We start from the raw sequence: 24,426 nt of genomic DNA, 5'->3' as shown, positions 1-24,426 counted from the left end.
CGAGTTTACTAACTGATATTTTATTTACTATATTTTTCATTATTTGTTTAAAATCCTTACTTTAAGGGTAGACATGTATCATGGGTGCTTATAGGATACAATGTTTGCAGAACATACAGGGATTTCTTTTAGGAAAGGCAAGCACTAGATCTTCACTAGTTGACTGCTAGTACAAGTAGACAATCTAGGGAGCTCCTGTCTCTGGAAGGGGGCACCTATCTCCAAATAGTACTGTTTTCTGAAGCCAGCCAATGGCAACATGCAGTCTTAGATAGAAGCCTTTATAAGCAAAGGTAACAATTAAATTGACAGATTCCCTTTAGGGCAAATTGAAGTTGCTTCTGATTAATAATTAGCAAAAAAAAAAAGGCAATGCTTACCCACAAACCATCCATCATCACACTTTTCCATAACATCTATCACATCGCCTTCTCTGAGTTCGAGCTCATCTTCATTACGTGGGGTATAGTTATACAGAGACTGATATCTATGAAAAAAAAACATAAAATAGATCACAACCATATGGATAACCATATGGATATACAGTACATAGTTTATGCATTATTTATTTTTCCATGCTTTGAGCACACCTTATGTTCTCTATAAATTCTCTTGGCCGCTGGCAATCACAAGGTCTAGGATCACCACTGTGATTCAGGTCAGGGCCTCTCAGCTATACTGATCCACAGTTCTAATAACTGAGAAATAAATGACAGCCTGTCTATACAGTAGTATGCAGTAGGCTTAAGGTGGCCATAGATGGATCGAGATTCAGCCGGTTCAGTAGGAACCAGCTGAATTTCGATCCATGTGTTGCCACGGATTGGCAGAATTTAATTGCATATTTTTACTATATCAGATAAACGCCACTTGATCAGTGACTGCAGCACTGATCAGTGTATTCTGACAGTGGAGAACAAAGGGGCGTGGATGGGAGAATCATTTTTTTTCATTCAGCGCGCTTGCTGCATGAAATAAACTGAACCATGTATGGTCAGCTTAATGTATTATATGCAGAGAGATAATGATCAGTGGGAGAAGGGTTCCACAGAATGGAATGACAAGCAGGAGGCTATTGTTTTGCTAAGAAACCCAGCATTGCATAACTATCCCATGGGTATTGCTTTAAGAACATTTTGAGAAGGCAGTTCTATCATTAGGTGGTTTCTATAACATAAGGCCCACAAGTGAGGTCAGAACACTTACAGTGACTGAAGGATGCTGGAGGCTTTGCTATGCCCAATCCTTGGCTTTATTATTTAGCTGTGCAGTTGCAGCATCTGTGTAAAGGGATGACTTCTACCTCTTACCAGGAGGAGACCCACCCTGATTCCTCTATACATACACTATATTGCCAAAAGTATTGGGACACCCCTCCAAACCATTGGATTCAGGTGTTCCAATCACCTCCTTGGTCACAGGTGTATAAAATCAAGCACCTAGGCATGCAGGCTGCTTCTACAAATATTTGCGAAAGAATGGGTCGCTCTCAGTGAGTTCAAGTGTGGTACTGTAATAGGTTGCCACCTGTGCAATAAGTCCATCTGTGAAATTTCCTTGCTACTAAATATTCCACGGTCAACTGTTAGTGGTGTCATAACAAAGTGGAAGCAACTGGGAAAAACAGCAACTCAGCCACAAAGTGGCAGGCCACGTAAAAATGACAAAGCGGGATCAGCACATGCTAAAGCGCACAGTGCGTAGAAGTCGCCAACTGTCTGCAGAGTCAATAGCTAAAGACCTTCAAACTTCATGTGGCCTTCAGATTAGCACAACAGTGCGTAGAAGGTTCATGGAATGGGTTTCCATGGTTGAGCAGCTGCATCCAAGTGCAATGCAAAGCGTTGGATGCAGTGGTGTAAATCACACTGCCATTGGACTCTACAGCAGTGGAGACGTATTCTCTGGAGTGATGAATCCCACTTCTCCATCTGGAAATCCAATGGACATGTCTGGGTTTGGCGGTTGCCAGGAGAAAGGTACTTGCCTAACTGCATTGTGCCAAGTGTATAGTTTGGTGGAGGGGGGGTTATGGTGTGGGGTTTATATTTCAGGGGTTGGGCTTTGCCCCTTAGTTCCAGTGAAGGGAACTCTTAAGGCATCAGCATACCAAGGCATTTTGGCCAATTTCATGCTCCCAACTTTGTGGGAACAGTCTGGGGATGGCTCCTTCTTGTTCCAACATGACTGCGCATCAGTGCAAAAAGTAAGGTTCACAAAGACATGGCTGAGCGAGTTTGGGGTGGAGGAACTTGACTGGCCTGCACAGAGACCTGACCTCAACCTAATAAAACAACTTTGGGATGTATTAGAGCGGAGACTGCAAGCCAGGCCTTCTCATCCAACATCAGTGCCTGACCTCACAAATGTGCTTCTGGAAGAATGGTCAAACATTCCCATAGACACTCCTAAACCTTGTGAACAGCTTTCCCATAAGAGTTGAAGCTGTTATAGCTGCAAAGAGTGGACCAACTACGAACCCTACGAACTAAGACTGGGATGCTATTATAGTGCATGTGCGTGTAAAGGCAGGTGTCCCAATACTTTTTGCAATATAGTGTATTTGTCAGATCAAAGCCAAATCAAACAGACTTTTGCCCACTTATGCCGTTCTGTAAAAAAAATTTTTTAATGACTAAGCAGCTTCAAAGGGTTACCGGTTTCACACAATATAGCCCTACTTCATATAACAATAATTATACAGAGTTGGCCAAGATGCAACAAGCCCCAAGGTGGTGCAAATTTGGTGTCTCCCACCTGAGACACATTTTTAATAATGGTACCCTCTGCACTTTCTTCCTTCCGAGAAATTGCGTGATAAGTTTTTTTGATGGGAGAAAGGCAGTGGGCCATGGGCCTTGACCCTTTTATAGAAGACCAGTGAGAGGAATCTCTTCAAGAGGTGCCACAATGCTCTCCTAATTAGGCCTATGCAACGATGTATAGTTCTTAGAGTTAACTATACCCCAGCTAGGCTGTGCAAGATAAGACTATTAGCCAACCCTACATGAAGTAAATGCTGTCTGGACCACGGGGACCTAATCCATTCACTTTGGTAATGCCCCAAATTGCACATTTACTGGACCGGGTGGTGAACACACTAAATGCCATCTTCCAAATTTCTATTCCACTCAACCCTAAACCATACCTCTTGCGCATATTAGATGACCTCCAATTGTCAGCTGTTAATAGAGAGGCAGTGTCTAGAGCTCTTTTTCAAACCCAGAGAGTTATTTTACACATTGGAAATCTCCTGATCTCCCTTCCCTTAAAGAATGGATACAGTGTATGGGAGAAACTCTAAGGTTGGAGAAGTACACACACCAACATAATGGATGCTCCCATAAATATGATAATCTCTGGGGCACATGGTTGGCCCCAACCCTGAGCACACTTGACCTCATCATGGATAGACTCCTGGTAGTTTATTGTATACCTATTTGGTTACTTGCCTTTAGTGGCTAGATTACTACAGCAGTTATTTATTCTGCAAAATGTCTTTAACTCATTATACCGCTTGGAAGGTTTATAATCAGCTTGTTAGTCTTGCTCTGATATGCCCAGTTTATATCACTGACTGACTATGGCTCTGTACACGGACCAAATTATTGGTCTCTGTTATGGTTGGAAATGTGTTCTGGAATTTCTGTATCTTAATTCCCTACTCTCAATAAATTGTTGCTGCCTGGAGATGCTAGTTAGCTATAACTTTTATATTTTATTGATAATTTCAAGTAAAATAAAACACAGTCCTACTCAATGCTATGACCTTTTTCTGTGTGCTTCTAAAGTCAGAGCCTTGGGGAAACACAGTTGCTGCTTCTTCAGCTCTACAGCAGGATAGCACTGTATCGTTTCTCTAGATCCAATGCTTTAGTAGACAAAGACTCCTCAACTGCAGACAGAAATTTCACCCCTTCCTGCCCAGAACCAATGAAGTGTTCATATCACCCCCCCCCGTGCTCTCTTTTGATATTATCATGCATACTCTGAACATTATTATAGAGACCAGTAGCCATCCCAAGCATTAACCTGGATACAGAGTTGGCCTTTTTTCTACATGGTCTAGTACATGTGGTTCAGTTTCGGATTTACCTGCGATTATTGCTAGTGGCTATTATAGCCGCTAGCAGTAATCACTTGTGTTCTCTGCGTAGAGATGGCTCCCCCTTCCAGCAGAATACAATTGCTCAGTGGGAGGAATTTAGCCATCAACACTGACTGTGTTGATGGGGCAGTTGAGCAATTGGTTGCAGGATGGTCAGCTTAACATTCTTCTACATAACCCAGCCTTATCTGTTGCACAGGTTGCAACGCAACGTGCTGAGAGTACTGGAAAGGACAACTGATATTCATTAAGAAAAGTGCAGCACATATGCTAGCCATAAGCTCTGAGAAGGTACGGAAGCAATCCTAATTTAACAAATTCTACAGGTAGTAGAAATAATATTTACACTTACAGCTCTCCCAGAGTCTGGATGTTCTCATGACTGAACACTGCACGCTGTGGGAGACATAAATTACTTGTTTAGTATCATTTAAAGTGTGAATGAAAATTGTAAACAACAAAAACATAGGTTAGTCATTGAACAAGGGTAATTGCACCATACTGTTACAAGTATGCAAGCAGAAGGTGAGAACAATAGTTTCTGTGCTAGGCAACAGGAGTCGGATCAAATGTTTGTGCCATGGCTACTACTGACCTCTTTTGCTTCATCTAACAAATGTCACCCCCAAGAACAATGCCTGTGGGTCGCCAAGTTCTTCTGTGTTATGGAAATCCCACATACCATGGTGGGGTAGGTGACAAATAAAGACTACATCATCGATATCATTGCTTGCTAGAGACATTCATGGTGTCAGTCACTTTACAATTCTTAGACTCTGTTCACACTAGTGCGATTTCAGATGTGACTTCAGTTGCATAGAATTGCAGCACAGAGCGATCTTGGAAAAGGTTCCTGTACTGCTTTTGTGGGATTCCAGCGTGATTTTGGCCCCATAGAATATAAAAACCGCATCCATTTGCACTACATAATAGTCTTAATGGCATCTACCATAAATATAACATTTTAATACAGAAAATAATAGTAACTATTCTATTCTAATTATCATGTGCTGGTAGGTAAAGGCTGCAAATATTACTAATAAAAGCTGGCCATATATGGCTCATATTTTGGCCTATTCTTGCTGAATCAGGTGAATTTAACAATAGTCAATTGGAAATTTGAAGGAGTTGGGTGGTAAATTGTCAGCTGAACAGCAACTGCATGCAGTCAGAAGCAGTCACTATTCATGTATTCAGGCAGCCATGAGTGCTGTAGCTTTCTGAATACATTAGGTAGCAGGATATTTTCTTATGTCTACGCTTTTTAACTTGAATGGGGGAATAAACTAATTCCTCTAATGAAATAAATTTAAATGTGTATGTCTAGCTTAAGGTGCAAGGAGCTAGGATTTTATTATTTTGCAATCTCAAACAAGTGCACAATAAACAATGCTTTGCAATTTGCAATCAAAAATGTTTGCTGTAATTTTGCTTTGGAAATCATTGTTTCACCAAAAATCTTCACAGTATCAATAAATAACAAACATGAAAACACATAATAGATCTGTTTGCATTTTTTATAGCAAATAAAAGCAAATATAGAAAGCTTTCACAAATACAATACAGAGCATTATTACTGCACACATATCAGGGTAGAACACGTAGAAGCACTTTATATTTTGAAGCAGGAACAAGACATAACGCTACACAACGTAGTCTCCATTGTGACAAATAGAACATGTAAGCAAACACAAGCCAAGCACCATGCTTTACAATTTACACGGTTCAATCTTACAGATACACATATGCTGCGTGTACCATGCCGATCAGCTAATTAATGTACGCACTGAGCATTTAATTCGACGGACTCTTACCACATTTTTGTTAAACCACAGAATAGCTAGCAGAACAACTTGTATATGAAACGAGAGGGAATTCTGGTTAATGGGCCAAATCAGAACGAAAAGAATTCCTGTGGCTTCCCATATACTGTATGTGCTGTTCAACCTGCTTTACTTTGTACAGAATTCTACAAAAAATTAAACTACAGCAGCCCCTAGTTTATGCCATTTTCTTTCCTTCCACCACAGGTTGAAGGAAATAAAATTGCTTGATTACCCATAAACACAGTGTTGATCTGGGAATCCCTCCTCCAGCGCTGCTGTCTTCTGCTGGCGGGGAGCCTTCCCTGCCAGCAGAATACCATGATCACTGCTGGAAGCTATAGCCACTGGCAGTGATTGCATACACAAAATCCAACAGGCTGGTTGTACTGAAGTCGATCAGTGGATGAACATCAGTACAACCTGCCTGCCCATAGACGGATCGAATCTTGGCCAGAACTGGCCGGCCAGCTGAACCGTCTGAGATTAGATCCATCTATGGGCGGTTTAAGTTCATAACAGGATCAGACTGTATTGGTATGATTGTTGCGATGAGTGTATTAGAAGGAAGGAGATATTTCAATGTGGAGCAGGTTTCTATTAGGATACTTACAAAACATACTCAGTACAGTATATGTAGTCCCACTCTATGCAAGAACTACATAGGAACAGAGTAATTGTCTGATTCACACTAGAAAAAGTCTACACAGCCCAGCCATGTCTTAAAACCCAAAACAGCCAAAACTGTTTTTAGTTTTGTATAGAGTCGGGAAGGTGGGTGTTCCAAGCACATTTTCTACTGGAATGTCAGCATGCTATTGCTGTGTGTCCCCCTCATTAGGGAGATTTACCTTCAGCCAGAACTCCAGCCATATGAAAAATTAATAACCCATTAAAACAGATAAAAAGCAGCTTTTTAATGAAATATTCACTTTCATTCCAAAGTTCTGCACTGCAATACTTGTTTGCTGCCACAAGATGCTCTCAGTCTAATGGCCAGCATCATTTAACCCACTTTCTCTGAGCCCAGGCTTTCCTAGACCCACCTCACCTTGTGACTGGACAATGAAGGAAATGCAGCACAGTGATGACCTTACCTCTCGGTTACTTTGCTCTCTCCTCCTATCAATATGATATCAGTATGAGCACATAAACTTACTGGAACCTTCTACTGCGTTCTCCTTTCTCCATTTGAACTCTGCCATACAGGGACTGCAACAGGCTGACACCAGGTCCAATTCAAGTACTTACGTACACTGCTTGTATTTAAAAAACATTTCATTTAATTAAGTATTTATAATAACAGAGCTGCATTAGCCTGCATGCAGACATTGCGTTGCAGGAACTAGCATTCCCTCATACGGTTTTCAAAGCGTGATTTGCATGCGTTTCCACATGTTGTGCATAGGGCAACCCATTCACTTCAATGGGCTTCCTTATATGTGCGTTTGTCCCCATACCGAGCTCCTGCTCCATTCTGGGCCACAAGCTTAGCTTTATTTTTAAACACGTTTTGCCGTGCAGCAATTGTGGCAGAATCGTACCACAAATAGGGCTCCATTAAGAATAATGCCACCCAAACACATGTCGTGTTTTGTTGCGATTTGGAATCGTGGCGATTCTGCCCGCGATTCCAAATCACATAATGTGAACAGGGCCTTAATGTCAAGTCTGCGTAGATTTCAGCTTTTACTTTCTTCTCGTCGAGGTGATGTTTGTCAAATTGCAAGGTAAAGGAAAGTTTCTCTACTGGGACACAGACAACATTTAAAACTTAATTCAATAGTATACAGTACTTAAAACCTGACATTTGGATTTAAAATAAAAAACCTGACAAAGGTTCTGACCCTTCCCGACTCTATGCAAAATTAAAGAAAAAAAACTTTTGGCTGATGCTGGGCTTTATATCTGCTAATGGAGTAAGTTGTGTGTTACCTCTACAAAGATAACAATTAAATCGTTATTTTCACTAATGTATTCAAATTTGTTGTGGCTTTTGTGCCATATCATCATAAACATCATAAACTCTAAGAGCAAAGGAGCAGAGAAATCTTTGTGTTTGTGCCATTTATAAGCACATGCTATCAAGTCTGCAGAATTCCATGCTAGTGGGTTTGTGGATAAATAACAATGTCACATCCCAGTGATGTCACATTGACCCTTCAAATGTATCCCCCTTAAGCTGAAAAGGCAGCCAGATACACGCCCAGCTGCCTGTTAAACACCATCTGAAAAATGTTCCACTGCAGATCACCCTTCAGAGGCCAATTGTAAACACGCCCTTACACAGATTTTAAAGCCTAACTCCAGGCAGCAGAAAAAAAATACCCTTGCCCTGTGGGCTGGAGGAGATTAGGGTAATTTGGGGGGTTTAAAAAGTGTTTAGGCTGGAGAGAGAAATAAGTAGAAATAAGCAGTAAATGTTCTTGCACATAGGTGGCTTAGTCCATTCAACATAATTGCCAGCATATTTCCTCCATCATCGCAGTCCAGTTGTGCAGCGTACAACCACCCATCAAATTGAATGGATGTGTGTGGCTGTGCTGGTTTATACAGCGGTGCTATAGTAAACACGAATACAGCGCTTGGGTATATGAAAACAAATGGAAGGTTTTTTGCATTAGCTCATATTCTGTACTCTTGTTTACAATACCATCCCTGTACACCAGTACAGCAGCACACAGCCATTCATGTCATTGTGAAGCTGTACGTGGCACCTGGGATACCTGGATGGAGGAAATATGCCAGGAATTATGCTGAATAGGCTCAGCTGCCTTTGTACAAAAGCCCTCATACTTATCTTTTGCAGCTGACTGGAGTTCAGTTTTAAGCAAAGCATCTGTTGGTGTAAAGTTACAATTAAAGACCACCTCCAACCAAAATCTCTTGTTTAAAGTTTTGGATAGACTTTGGAAAAATGAAATGCTTCTGGCCAAGTGTTATCACTGTCCATGACCACATTATGGAGGATTCAGTTCACTTGTTGTTGCTGTGACAGCATGATGTGACAGCAGAACAAAACATAAGGGTGGCAGTTCCCACTGGGGTAGAATATCACAGATAGTAATAATAACCTAACAGAGGGTCTAACCCCTTCCTTCACTGCAAAAAGTGCGTTTTGTTGAAGTCTTTGTCCTCGCTGGAGATATTTCCCACCACATCCTGTCCTGAGAGGTCCAGATGGGGACAAAGACCACAAATAAAAACATTTCCAGGGTTCAGTGTCTTCCCCATTACATCCAAACTAAAATGAAAGTTTGTGCTGCAGTTGGGCTGTAACCCTTTCTCAGCCTTACTAACTTTTCAATTTTTTTATACACATGCTATAAAGCACATTATGGCCTGAAAATTACTTAAACCCCTCTAAAATGTATATATTTTCTAAAAGCAGAGGACATATAGAATAAAAAGGTGGTAGTTGCAAATCTTTGTAACCAATTATGCATTTTTAAGCCTTTAATTGCTGTTGTGTGTCCTTGTCAGTAAAATAGTTAAAGCCAAACTCAGGGCCACGACTAACACCTAACAGCCAAAATGCGTTGGCCTTATGTGGTGATTTTATGTGGTGTTCTTAAATAAAGGCTTTCTGCTTGTGGATGTTATCGAAGTGCTGGCATTCTATTAATATTCAGACTTTACAGGGCTTACAGCGGCCGATAGCCTGAGCACCAGTGAACACATTCAACTTTATTAAGGAGAGGAGGTAGCAGTGCTGTGTGTCTTGCTTTCAGTCAGGGCACCATCACCCTCTTGATACATTTACAGGGCTTAATAGGTGTTTTTGTATGCTTTGATGTAATTTCATGCTTTCTCTCTTTAAAGTGCATAAAGACTGCATTCAGTTTTGCCGGACAGCACAGCTACCACTACTCTGTTAACCCCTTGTGGGCATCAGCACACCATGTTTGATAGACACCAGCACTGGTGTCACCACATGTGATAGGGCTGCTGCCCTGTGCTTTGTGAACAGCTGAAGTATAGACAGGGTGGTGACACAACACCAGCACAGGTGTCTATTATACATGGGACACTGATGTGAACAGGTCCAATCGCAATATTCCCAATATACACATTCCTGAAGATGGCTGTTCAGTATTTATAGGTACTGCACTGACCACAGGCTGGGAACCATAGACACTCAATGCAAAGAAATGTCACCAGCACACCAGGGAATCCGAAAAATGGGTCCAAAGCTTTATTTTTGTCTTCAAAGGCAAGGTTTTGGAGCCATGCAGGGGCCCTTTGTCAGGCAAGTGTCACTTCAGGCAAGTGTGACATTTCTTCACATTGACTGATGTGAACAGGGGGATGGAAGTAACCACCTACCAGGCACTGTAAATCTATCACAAGGATGGTGTTTGTTGCTTCAATACAGAGATCAGTATTTAGAAGTTTTCACTGACCAAAACAAACAGTAATCTTACATGACTTTGCAGTTGTAATATGGAGAACCTATATAATTCTATCATGCCTTTATCAATAAAATACAGTTCCACTCTTGTCTCTTCTTTGATACCCATACAAAAAGATGGCAGTGCTTCTCTTTACACCATCATCCCTGTTACTGCCTCATCTGACCTTGTATTTTTTCCTGACCCACGGGCTGTGTCTCTTGTTCTGAACTTTCATGGTGGCCTCCAAATGAATCCAAACTCAAAAACAAAAGTGGAATAGACTGCAGATTGCTATTTCTTAGAAGTGGTGGCTTTATTGTTTTTTTTTCTAGGAATATTCCCTTTATTTCACTTGGTAACCCTACCAGTAACATAGTTCCTGTCCTAGTATGGAAATGCTCATTTCTCCATTGCATCTATGGAAGTGCAAAGGCTGTCATCCTAATTTGGACTATAAACACATCCTCCTCACCATTACATTACATCATTACTTTTAACTTACAGAAGATAGCTTGGAAGGAAAGTAACACTGTATGCGATTCCAGTTCAGTTCACAGTTACAAGGGCAATGCATTTCCTGAAAGATCAACAGTTATATTCTGTACTCGCATAAACTCTGGCTAGAAAAAAGAAAACAAATGTAGCTGCCACATCTAAGAACTGGTAAGCTGCAATATATTACATTTTTGTTTGTAAACAGATAACTTTGTAAGTAGAAAATTAATGCTTAGGACTATTTGGCTACTATAGCCCAGAAAGTAGCCTGTGGTGAAAATTCTGATTACAGTGATTATGGTAACACATTTGAAAACCAGGCAACAGAATATACTTATATGCGCTTTCTTTGAATGCAATATATAATTAATATCAGCACAGAACAATTAATATAGAGTGTACTAACTGATATGGCAATAAAATGAAAAGGATCAAAAGCTGTCCAGATAGTTAATATATGGAAAACAAGAAACAATGTGAATGTATATAACTTCCCACACTGATGCAATGCAGAACATATAAAACGCTATTAATCAAGTACATTTTACTGCCCCAACATTCTTCTTAGGTTGTATCATACCAGTAGAACTAGTTTAAAAAGACATGTCTGCAATGTACTTGTTTTTAAGTCATTGTGTTCTTTAGATGTTATTCACATAAAGGGATCCGTATTTCTCCCCAGAACCTTATCTTATGCTCCTGAATAAGTACAGTACGCCTTACAGCTTGGGAAGGTAAATCAATTAATTGGAAATTATGAATATAGATATAATATTAAATGTATAGCAACAATGATGGCTTTTGGATTCCCTTGTGATATGGGTCAAGCAATACATTTAGGCAGACAGTATTGGTTTCCTGATTGTTCCCTACCATAGCATGTCCAAGTCTTGTGCAGAATTCTAGCATAAACAATATATATATATATACATATATATATATATATGTATATATACAGTATGTATATCTCTCACAGTGTTTCTAATAAAGGTATTTGTGCATTACTTCTCTCAATTAGTGGTATAGCACTTAGCACAGTCATTCTAAAAGGCCAGTCTATCTCTATATATCTAGGAGTTTTATTGTTATAAAATAGAACCCCAGTGCATTAATGATCTCACTGCAGGTAAAACAGATCCCTATATTACAATCATTATTTCAGATAAATTATAGTTAATCTCTCAATAGTTTACTGAGTATTAAATACTTTTTCACTTGAGAGAATAATGGTATCAGTAAAAAAGAATGCAAACACAAGACAAGGCCAGCATGAGGAGCAGCAATGGGACCAAATCATGCATAAAGACAAGCACATATGAAAACACATGTATATACACCTTTGTACTGATCTTGTTTAAGGTGAAAAAGGTAAACTGATGCTCTTTTATGTGATGTAATTACAGAGTGACTCATCCCTGAGTGTCATTTACCAGATAATGAAAATATTCACTATAAATGCAGTATAAAATGTGGACATAATGTGGAGTCATAAGCTATTGGTTATTTGGAGGAAATGTTGGTGATAGAAAATTGTTGACATCAAGATAATGTGGATTTTAGGTACTCTACCCTGTGGTTGGGCTTGGGACTTTTCACTGGTGAGCTGCAGGCCTTTCTAGACATCACAGGACTACGAGGAGGCTTACCAACAACTACATGGTCATTTTTTAAAATACTCTGGAAGAACCACAAGAAAGGAGTCAGTTTACAAAAAGGACATCACTTTTAAAATGTATGGAAACCCATGCAATCTAAAATTTAAAAAACTGAAGGGAAGTCAGCCAATCCCGCTACCAGCATCATGCAAAAACCCAAACAGATATGAGAGCAATAAAATCTAAATAATTTTCTTAATTGCGAGTTTATGACAATTCCACAGTACAAATGCAAAATACCAATGCAGGCAAGGCACCAAGCAGGGTGTCAGTAAAGAACTCATGACCTAAAGGGCTTAAAGGCAACTGTAAATAATTGCAGCTATGCACTTACAAACATTCATTATGAGATTGTACATTAACTCCAAGTTTACCAAAACAAATAAAGATTACGGCATGCATACTGTGGGACACAGAGATTCATCTTTTGACTGCACTCCAATTTGGACCTATACAAATAGCTGCAAACAGGTTTTGGCATTTCCTGTATTCGTAATATCAGAGTGAATGTTTCATAATATCTGGGGCTTCAATGATTTTAGTAATGTCCTGATTGATCAAATGACAAGTACTCTTAATTTAGCAGCCAAAATTTACTTTCAACTCTGTCTGCCTTCTGGTGATCCCTGAAATCTCATTCCTTCAGCCAAGCCTAGCCCACCTTTACCTAACAAATGAAATTTTACTTTCTTTAACAACTCATTCCCGACACAGTTATTACCTGTTTTGTAACACTTGCCCTTTCCTTTTAGATTGTAAGCTCTCACAATCACAGGCCTCCTAACCATTTTGTCTCCCTTCACTTCTACAAAGTTGCGAAAACTGTTGACGCTATACATATATCCTGTATAATAATATTAACTATTACCTTTTGTCTACTTGCTATTGTTTCATTAAGTTATTACAAAGACTCATTTATCACGGAGCTACGTATTAAGAGCACATTTCTTATCCACCATAGGCTATACCAGTGGTCTCCAAACTGTGGCCTGTGGGCTGAATGCAGTCCTTTGCTTTCCTCTATCCAGCCCTCGGGGTACCATTTCTCCTAGTGATACCAACAAGGAGGCACCATTTATTCAACTGGCACCAACTATGGGGCATTTTTCTTTCCACTGACACCAATGATGGAGCACAAGTCCTACCACTGATATAAACAATTAGGTACTATTCCTCCAACTACTACCAAGGATGGAGCACTATTCATCCAACTAATACCAAGCACTATTCTTTCCTCTGATACCAATGATGGGGGGCTCTATTCGACCCACTAACACCAATGATGGGGCACTATTCCTCCCCCTGACATCAATGATGGAGCACTATTCATCCCACTGTCACCAATGATGGGGCACTATTCATCCCACTGACACCAATAATGGGGCACTATTCCTACCGCTAATACCAATGATGGGGCACTGTTCCTCCAAGCAATACCAATGACTGGACATTATTCCTCCTTCCACGAACTACAAGCACTATGAAATTTTTTTTTACCCCTACTGACACTGAAACATTTTCAACTCTCATTGGACACTCCGGCCCTCCAAAAGTCTGAAGGATAGTAAACCAGCCCTTTGTTTATTTGAAGTAGGAGGAATATTGGGGGAATTCAATAAAGCATTTGCAACACTTTTCTGGCAGTATGACCCCCTTTAACAAGTCCTTGCTTAATCCATGAAAGCCTTGCAACAAATTTGTTAAGAGTTCCAACATGTGTAGCAGATTCATGTTGTTCTTATTTGCGACAATTTCACAGTGTGTTGCAATGTCTGTAACAATTTCAAAATTAATTACTGAAAGTTTGTAGATAACAAAACTGGAGGTAATTAAGACCAACGCTAAGTTGCATGTACCAGACATGCCAGTGTGCTCAGAGTGGGGCTATATATTGCTTTGTATAGTGCACTGTGTATTTTTGTTAGCAGGACCCCCACATATCCTCCCCACCCAGTCATTGGTTACTATGATGCATTTGGCTGCACAGCTTCACTCATTGTTAGCAGCATCCTACAAACCAATAATGGGGCTGAACACTGACAGTGGGTGAGCCTGATGGGGATTGAGACTAGTCCCCCATTAGGGCCACTTTCCTTGTGACAGTGGTCTGTTCTTAATCACAAGGCAGACAGGCTTGATGGAGAACTAATCTCTCAGTATCAATCGAGGCACACCTGATGGGAACTAGTCTCTCAGAATCCACATCAGGCTCCATCCAACAAAAAAAAACTTCCATTCACCTCCAATCACAAGTGAAGTGTGACCTGTAAGGAACTATTCACTCACAACCCCCATCAGACTTCACCCACCTAATAGCAATACTCCTAACCACTGTCAATCACAAGGGAAGTAGACTTGACGGGGAACCAACCACTCAGAATCCCCAATAGCTTCTGCCCACCCAACAGCAGATTTCTTAGCCACTGCACTTGTCTATGGGTTGTCTGTGGTTGGGCATGGAGCTCATTGACACTCCTGCCTCAGTGCCAGCCGGTCCATGCAACAAATTCATGTACCCGTTTCCAACAGGTACGTGAATCTGTCACAATCACTCACATTTGTCATGCCGAGGTTTGACAGAATTCTAAAGAATGCATATGACACTTTTATGAATTTTCGGAATTGTTCATTGCCACTTATTTGCTGAGGTTGAGAATTTTAAACACCAACTCACAAAACAGACTTGTGTTTACAGCAGAACTCTAGCTTCACTGGTTCCATCTGCTTCTGTCCTACTGCTTGGCGGAAACGGCTATTCCTTTTCCCCCGCCCCCACCCCCATACTGGAGATGTTAATCATAGCTGCTATGTTCCATGTGGTGCTTACAACTTCCATAGAACCAGTTGCATCCTCATTAGAAGTAATTAGCTGTAGAGTTTGTACCCTCAGTCTGCAAACTGTACTGAAAACTGTTGTGTTGCTTTATATGTGTGAATGCAGTGTTGCTTCTCATTGACTATATATTCATTTAAGGAGCATGGAAGAGAAGCTTAGCCCATTGCCTTATGCTGTGAAGTTTAGTCTGGATTCCAAACACATGTAACACACAACATCTGGTTTATTGTCTTCTACTGTTCACATTTAGACAAAGCTGGGTATATTACCTTTGATGGACATGATACAAAATGTCAATCAGTTAATGTGGGTTTACTGCAATGATGTGCTGGCTCCATTGGACTCCTCCCACTGGCCAGTGCTCAGCAAGATAAAAAAGAAGCGATTATCATGCGACCTCTTCTTTTCTTACCCATTTTAAGATAGAAAATCTTAGATACTAGTTAAGGGTAAAAAGCTGCACAGCAGACAATGGGGTTGTGGACAATAGAAATATAGATTGATTCAGATTGGAGTTCTACTTTAAGCAGAACAAAACATGTCCATTCACAAAACTGCAAAGCAGTCAGGGGATGGATGCTGATATGTTCTTCTTTGGTATATATGGTATATAGGTGTTCTACTATAACCTGATCAACCTAAATACTACATGGTTAAAGGGTCTTTGTAAAATAGCAGGAGCTTTCCTTGAGGGTCAGTTCACACAGTGCATTTTAGCGTAGCTATAAAACGCAGATCAACAGAAGGACATCTGAGAAACAATAATTTCCAATGTGTCCTATTCACATCATAACGTTGAGTTGAGTTGCGCTAAAATGCAAAATGTATGTCAACGGATGTCAAAATGTATCTCAACAGATGTTAGCGCACATTAAAATGCGACTAAAATGGATGGGAATGTACATTGTCAGTGTGAATTGGCCCTAGATAAACAGATTTTGTCAGTTGTTATTACTAGAGTAGAGAATACCAGCTGAGGGACAGCATGCTTCTAGAGCTGATACCCATAAAGCATGGTGTTATTTTGTGAGGCAGCCAAATGCTCTGACATTTGGAATGACTCACAGGACATAGTGATACTAGAACTGGAACTAGTACATTTATATGCAGGAGAGGCCCCTTCTTTATAGCTCCACATTTATCCAATATCATCCAGAAATAAAGGACGGGAAATGCTGGTAGATTGTTCTCCTCAGCAAGGCTCTACTTGTGGGGCTTTGTGAACTCAGGTGGCCTTAGATATGTAAGAACTATGCAGTCACACTATGGTGACACCCACTACTGGATTTTCCCTTAACAGTTTCTTAAATGTCATTCCATTATGTTTATTAAACATTCTTGTATCTTTAACTCAGGTCTATGCTCTATCCTTCTTTTGATACAGTATTCCCTGTAAGAAAGCACACTTGCCACACTCCCTAAAAGCCTTTTGCTTTATGTAATGGGAGCAATGTAAAAGGATTGAAGAGGTTCATGTGCAAGATGGCTTTTCCCGATAACAGCTTCACTGGAAATGGCATCCAGGAGAGTAGGACTGCCTTAGGATTGGTATTATTAATCATTTTAGCTGATTATAATTACCTACTTTTTAAAGTAAACTTGCTGTACAGAAATTAAGACAAAGATGGTGGTAGTGGTGGTGGTGATGGTGGTAATGGTGGGGGGGGGGATTAACAGAGATTGACATATACCGAAAAAAAATATCAACATATAAACCTATTTTATAATCGCTTTCTGTGACAAATTAGTAACAGTGGAAAACCCTGATTTGATAATCTGTGACACAATCGTGGTGTGCCAGATTTGAGCGCACTTGCATATGTGAAGTAATCTTTCACTGGAATCATCCTAAATTTTCTCCTCTCTTTTTTGTATTGCTGCACCTTGCTGACTATCTCTAAACATCTTCCTCTCATCACTGCAGTGCTGATCATCTTTGGCCTCCTCCCCACCTACTATATTTACAGCACTCTGATAATGGTGCATATTTTAGAAATGTTTTTAGTCAGAAACTTGGCATAAGTGCTTCATTATTTTGGCACAAAGGATAAGAATAATTCATTTTAAACTAGACTTCTAGATTTACAAAGGAAAAAATTGTCATCTAAAATTGTCATCTACTGTGCCAAAAAAATGTATGTTGTTCGAGAAGCCAAAGCCAGTGAGAATCATTAATTTAAAAGGTAGCTGGCTGAACCTCTAAAGCAGTGGTCTTAAAACTGTGGAAATGCGGCCCTTTGCTAGGCTTTATATGGCCCTTGGGGCACTAATATTCCCACTGACACCAATGATGGGGCATTATTTCTCCCAATAACGCCAACAATAGGACACTGTTCCTTCCACTGACTCCAATGATAGGACACCGTTCCTCCCATTGACTCCAATGATGGGATACCGTTCCTCCCATTGACTCCAATGATGGGACACCATTCCTTCCACTGACTCCAATGATAGGACACCGTTCCTCCCATTGACTCCAATGATGGGACACCATTCCTCCCATTGACTCCAATGATGGGACACCATTCCTTCCACTGACTCCAATGATGGGATACCATTCCTCCCACTGACTCCAATGATGGGATACCATTCCCCCCACTGACTCCAGTGATGGGGCACAATTCCTCCCATTGACTCCAATGATGGGACACCATTCCTTCCACTGACTCCAATGATGGGATACCATTCCTCCCACTGACTTCAATGATCGGACACCATTCCTCCCACTGACTCCAATGATGGGATACCATTCCCCCCACTGACTCCAGTGATGGGGCACAATTCCTCCCACTGATATCAACAATGGGCTGGTAGTCTTCTCTATAATAACAGTGATGGGGCATTGTTTATTCCCACTGATACCGGTACATTTTCTACTCCCACTGGCATCAGTCTGCCCCCCCTCCCCCTGAACTGAAGGACAGTAAACTGGCTCTTTGTTGAGAAACTTTGGAGACCTATACTCTAAAGGAATAATTAGCTGTAAAATACCTGTAAGGGCATGATGTCTGGACCAGGGTCTCCAAACTATAGCCCACAGGCCAAATTTGGCCCAATACAGGTTTGCATCCAGCCTGCAGCCAGGGTCAGGTTACCCTCACTGCACTTTCTATATCCAAGTCAGTTGCTAGGACCACAAGTGTAAGGGGGCTCTGACTGGAGACTCTGACGTGGGGGTGGATGCATAAGGCAGATTCTTATGTACGTTGGGCATTGGGGAGCTTTGATTGGGAACCTGATGTAAGGGGGGACTCTGATATTAGGGAAGGATTTGCTTTCTTTTACTGACGGTCTCTCTTTTGTTCTGAATCATATGATTCAGAAAAAGTATCAATAACAGGCAAATGCATCAAATTTCAGTTAATTTGATGAAGTGGTGCTTTGTAGTTATCATCTTTGCGTCAATCAAGCAATGTCACTCAACCGGATTAGATACAAATGCAGTAGCTGTTGTTTTATTTTAGGTTCATTTGGCTAATATTCATTGCTAATACATTCCACTACACTGCTATTGGCAGTAAGTGAGCCTCTGCACCCTTTCAGTTTGTTGGCTCAGTGACTTTTGTGTTGATAAGAAGTAGTATCACAAAGCATGGAGACATAATAGGAATAAATATTTTATCGCGTCTACAGGAAAATGTCATTTTTTTTAGATGTTATCCAAGAAAAGTAAAAATGTTTACATCAATAGCCACTAAAAGCATATTGAAGGTACAACTTTGAGAATTGTCATTTTCATAGTAGTTATGTGGTACTACAGACTACATAAAATACAGTTTTCAAGAACACTTTTATTAGCATGGGCTTAGTTCACCAATCTTCTGTCGATGAAGCCCAATGTGTCCATCGATTTTAATGTGGCAGGATGATAAAGAATTATTGATGAAATTCTTAACAGCCTTCATGCAGGTATTTGTTTTGGCACAGATGCAGTTTGACATTGGAGGTTCAATTAGTCCAATTTAATTACTACTTTTTCTGGTAAATGCAAATATAGCAGTGTTCGGTGGAAAGCAACAAGTGATAATCGCTGCAACCCAGTGTCTCGCTAACACTATCAGCCACCTGTTATTAAAGATAAGCCTTATAAATTAAGTTTATGAAACAGTTTATTGTTTGAATTCCTTTTGTTGCTATATATAGACCTCATAAAACTTGCTAATGGAAAGTTAGGCCTTTTTCAGGAATTTATTACGCAGCTTAGCTGTAGTTTGATGGAAAGACTTTGAAAGGGAAATCAGTGTTACTTGATTTAAGGATCAACAATGTAATTCTAAATTATGAGATAGAGACTGTGCGGTGTAACTACAGTATAAAAATAGAGTCACTTTCTGTACTATTTGTGATTCGTAATGTGTGTGCTTGATAGAAGTGCGTGGTCCCTTTTTTAAGATTAAATGTAAACTAAAAAGAAAACAGCTGCCTATGTTTTAAAGTGTGATGACTGGTTTATTTGTAGTTACTCATAAGAATTCAGCAACAGCTGAAAGTAATGCTGTACCAGGCAAGCACAACAATGCATTTACAGTTTAGCCTGTGTAACATGAACACCAACACTGTTCTTCACCTGCTGATATTCTGGGGAATTCAAGAAAGCAGAGTGTATACACATAATTACAGAATAAATGTATGTTAATAAATACAAATCTGGTTTTCCAGGCAGCCTGATGTCTGAGCCATTTTTAACCACTGCCGACCCACTTAGTGAAAAGACAAATCTTGTATCTAGGACAATTACTATTAAAGCAGCATTCCACCCAAAAGGGGAAGTTCCGCTTTAAAGATTGGTCCCCCGCTCCCCATTAAGGATTGGCACCTTTAGGGAGTGAGGGGGGGCAGGTACCCGAATTTGACAGGTACCCGCTCCCACTTCTGCTGCGATCGCCGGGGCGATTGGAAACGGGAGCTGTCCTCCTACCCTCCCTCCCCGAAGTCTTGTGGGACATGTGACAGGTTCCAGAAGACGACGGGGCCATTCAGAATGCGCAGCACTACTTGCGCATGCGCAGTGGGTACCCGGCTGTGAAGCCGCAAGCTGTCACAGCTGGGTGCCCACACTGAAGATGCTGGCGCCTGGAATACAGGACGGCCAGTGAAACGGGCTGCGGTGGGGGCAACGCAGGATCGTGGGACAGGTGAGTGGCTGTTTTTTAAAAGTCAGCAGCTACAGTTTTTGTAGGTGCTGACATTTATTTTTTTTACAGAATGAGTGGAACTCCGCTTTAATTGAACCGAGTTTACTTTTAATTATGTATACTGTAAAATCAGTAATGCAGTCATCCAATTTTTTCAGCCTGGGCTGACCTAATGAATTTATAAGCATATAGGGCATATATACAGTTTGGTATGGCATATAATGCTTGTAGAAGGCAGGTTTTAGCCATGCAACTGGGAGGGGGTTACAACCTACATAGTGAAAGGACGATCTTGTATATAGGCCAATTGCTGTCACCTAAAATGAGTTTACGTTTAATTATGTATACTCTAGAATCAGTATAGCAGTAATACCATTTTATACATTTTGGTAGGCCATATACTGTAATGCTCGCGGAAGGCTTGTGACTGGGGATGGGAGCAGGGGTTACGTATATGGGTCAAAAATGTTTTTGTCTAATTTTTGACTTGATAAAAAATACATCAATCCTGCATCAAAGTGCATTGTTTTCTATAAATTGAAATGGTCTCTTTGGTTTCCAAAAGCGATGGACATTATGCCCGTGAGCTACAAAGTGAATCTTTTACCAAGTTTTCAATTGTCATCCTATTTGAAATCTTTTGGTTAGCTTAAATATAGTGCTTGAGGTGATTGTAGCCGTATTAGTGCATTTGCGACACAAACAATTGAGTACTGTCCATGATACTTTTTTTATTTGCACTAACAAACATACATACATGTTAGTGCAAATAAAAAAAGTATCATGGACAGTACTTAAATATAGTGAAATACAACTACATTTACTCACACATTTAGTAGCACAATATTAAACTTTATGTCATGCAGTTAAGCAAATAAAGCCTATTGTTATACTTTCATTAGTTTGCCCACTGTATATTACAGAGATTAGATCAATTTTGGGGGTAAAGGCAAACATGAAAATTGTAATAACTGCATGCAGGATTGTGTTACCTTAGACCGCTGAGATTGTGTATCTTCCCTGGATGTGAATTTGGTTAGAGGAGAGAAGTGGGATGCAGAAGACTGATAAAGTGAAGGTGGAGACGAAGAGACAACATGAGCAGGATGACTGGAAGAAAGCTGGGAAAAGGGTGCAGGATATCTTTGTGTTCCAGAATAAATTGTGAAGTTCTTAAATATTTAGAAAAAATGACACATCAAATCAGATACTTAATGTTAAAAACTGTATCTCTTGAGAATTTGGAATTGCTTTGCTTTTCAATGTAGCAATTTACACCTAATAATGTATGTATTCAATATTATATTTTTGCATTGCACAATACCCTTATCTGAGCTTAACCTAAGTATATGACAGACCAGATCAAGCAGACTGAGTAGATTTTAAAATTAAGGGATGAAAAAGTCCTAAAAGAACAGTACTGGTTATTGGTGGTTAAATCCAGCACAAGTAGGTGGTGGGACTGATAGCCTAACCTTAACTGCAATGGCGGTATTCATTACTCATAAATAATAATTTCTGTCCACTAACATCCACTTTTTACTAGTGATTACAAGTCCTCTATTCAAAGTGTTTGAAAATCAATGTAAAATCATACTTATTTCTGCAGAACGTGAACATCCAGTTATAATGTCCATATGATCTTTTTCTAATTTTGCATCCCCATGATTAAATGCAGAATAACTCCTCAATTCTATTAGGCTGGCAATTATCATTTGTGGGAACATAGTAAGGAAAATGAATGAAGAAAATCCTTATGGAGTTGGATGTTCACATTGGCTGGACTATGGCATGCATGATTGTACATTCATCCTTAACTCTATAATTTTCCACCTGGAGCCAATTTATAGTTTTTGATGGAGGTCATAAATAGAGTTATGTGCGCTAGGACCTTTTTCACCCCTAAAAAAATTTAAACAAAACACTGCTTTGTACAAACACACAACACAACATGGAGCGGCTTGATGTTAAGCACTGAAATACCTCAGGATTTATACTGGGTGAGTACTCTTCATGACATATAATAGGCTGTGCTACGCTTTCTACTGGAGATTTTATATTTTCACTTGCCACATCTTCCTCTATGTAGAGTCTTGGATGCTGCTCTGTTTGGGGCTCACACCTATAAAACCCTGAATCTTGGCTGTTCAGCTGACCTCCTTGGATGATGGTTACCAGCTCTTGACAAATCTCTTCTTCCTGCTCATCAAGCGATACCAGGTTTCTTGGAGATGATGACCCAGTTGTACATTCTGAAACAACAAGGTCGATCCCAGGAGTCTCTGATGTACTTCTGTGGTCAGAAAAAACCGCTGAAGCTTCCTTGGCACTTATTGGTCCCTTTGAGTCTTTCTGGTCCAGGTATTTGAACTGTTTTTCATTCTGAATGCTATCAATATTCATTCCAGAGATGGAAGGGACTGTAAGCTCCTGAATTACAGGAGAGGAAAGTGTTGTATCAGGAAATGGTGATGGTATAGTAAGATGATGACCCGGAGAGGTCTTTGGAGATGTAATAGGAACAAAATTACCATCCTTTATACGGGAAGTGACATCATGTGAGGGACACTGTTCAGGTTGTAAAACTGTTAATGGCAAGGCATGGGGTTTCTCTACTTGGGCTAGAAAGTGGTCAGGAAAAGGTGGTGGAGTTGGGACAGGTGTGATTGAAGGTGAACAGCCGACAGTCAGTGACAACCATTCACTGGTCACAGCTTCTAAGTTCCCCTTACTAGAGTCTGTACAAGAGGTTGGCCTGAGAGTAAGGGGTGGAGTACGGAGTCTTTTAGTGGATGCCAACTTTAAAAATAAAAAAATATGGTTAAGAAAAAAAAAGGACTGTAACACAAAATGTTAACAGAAAAAGAAATGTATAATCTAGAAGATATTAAGATGACAATGTATATAATTGTGTAGGTGCACATGCCAGAAACTATTAGTACATGAAACCAAAGGAGCAAGAGAGCTATTTGAAAGGGTAACTTTATCAGCTGATGGACAGCGCTTTAAATGTCAAATGCTGAGAGATGCCTGAGTCATCCTATTCAAAGTAGTAGTATGAGTTTCATGATTGAGCTGTGGGCTTCTTCTACACACATGTTAAACCGTAGCTCTGAAAAAGTCAGGGCAGTGTGTAGCTTTACTCTGAAGATTGTATCAAATACATTTGTATTCTGAGCTACTTTAAACACCAGCTTAGTTGCTATAAATCTTAACCAATCCATATAAGTATGACATTAGAGGTCATTTACAAATGCAGAGTAAGCTAAAAGAAACAGTGTTGCTATTATTTTAATATGCATTTGACTTCAAAATATATAAAACTCCTCAGGGTTATATTTATGAAGAAGTGAATCTTAACATTCCTACATTTACTAAACCTTCACTGTAGGTAAATGTTTCAGGTGTATGAGTTTAAATGACAGTGAATGATTCAACACCAATGAAGGTTTTGTGTCATATTTGCTGCTTAATAAGTATCCTCCTCGGTGTTGAAAAACACAAACTTCAGAAAAATAATAATTTAATCATATCTACAGCACAGAAAATTAGCCTCACTTCAGCCTCCCCCAATAAAGTGGACACTTAAAACTAGACAATATAACAAAATTAAAATAAATAAATAATATATATATATGCATATGGCTGGTAAAAGGCAGCACAGACAGCCTGACACTTCTTTCAGATGCTAGCATAAGTGAGTTCCCACACCAGCAGTTTAAGGGATAAAGCATGTTTATATAGGATCCGATTGTTATGTGTACATTTAGCACAATCAAAGCTCATGATAAGTTTATCCCAATATTGTTCTATACAGCTTTAAAAATACCAGTAAACATCAGGTAGGCTAATGCAGCAATATAAAGTAAATGCAGGCACGTAAAGGTGGAAACATATATCTACAGATTTCTTTCAAAACACTGTGTGGGTCCAAAATTCCAGGGTACTTTAAATATTTACTACAGGGCTAGAAATCAGCA

At 39.9% G+C, this 24,426-nt stretch overlaps 1 protein-coding gene across 8 annotated transcripts in view; it reads right to left on the bottom strand.

Annotated features, from left to right (window-relative positions):
• SORBS2 (sorbin and SH3 domain containing 2) overlaps window positions 1-24,426 on the bottom strand; it is a 382,944-nt gene that overhangs the window by 6,082 nt on the left and 352,436 nt on the right. For 3 of the 8 annotated variants that reach the window (XM_089669590.1, XM_089669591.1, XM_089669595.1), the window contains 3 exons: window positions 22,430-23,245; window positions 4,461-4,504; window positions 381-487 (listed from right to left, as the gene is read on the bottom strand). In XM_089669590.1, the coding sequence (XP_089525716.1) occupies window positions 381-487; window positions 4,461-4,504; window positions 22,430-23,245 (967 nt within the window). Of the gene's footprint in view, window positions 1-380; window positions 488-4,460; window positions 4,505-12,389; window positions 12,498-21,438; window positions 21,619-22,429; window positions 23,246-24,426 lie in introns of all 8 variants that reach the window. The other 5 variants (XM_089669593.1, XM_089669594.1, XM_089669587.1 and 2 more) reach the window with 4 other exon arrangements.

This window comes from Staurois parvus, unplaced genomic scaffold (assembly GCF_062004578.1).
Source record: "Staurois parvus isolate SC_StPar_1 unplaced genomic scaffold, SC_StPar_1.0 ptg000080l, whole genome shotgun sequence".
In the NCBI taxonomy this organism is placed as follows: Eukaryota; Metazoa; Chordata; class Amphibia; order Anura; family Ranidae; genus Staurois; species Staurois parvus.
Note: the sequence above shows the minus strand (reverse complement) of the source record. Positions and strands in the feature narration are given on the sequence as shown.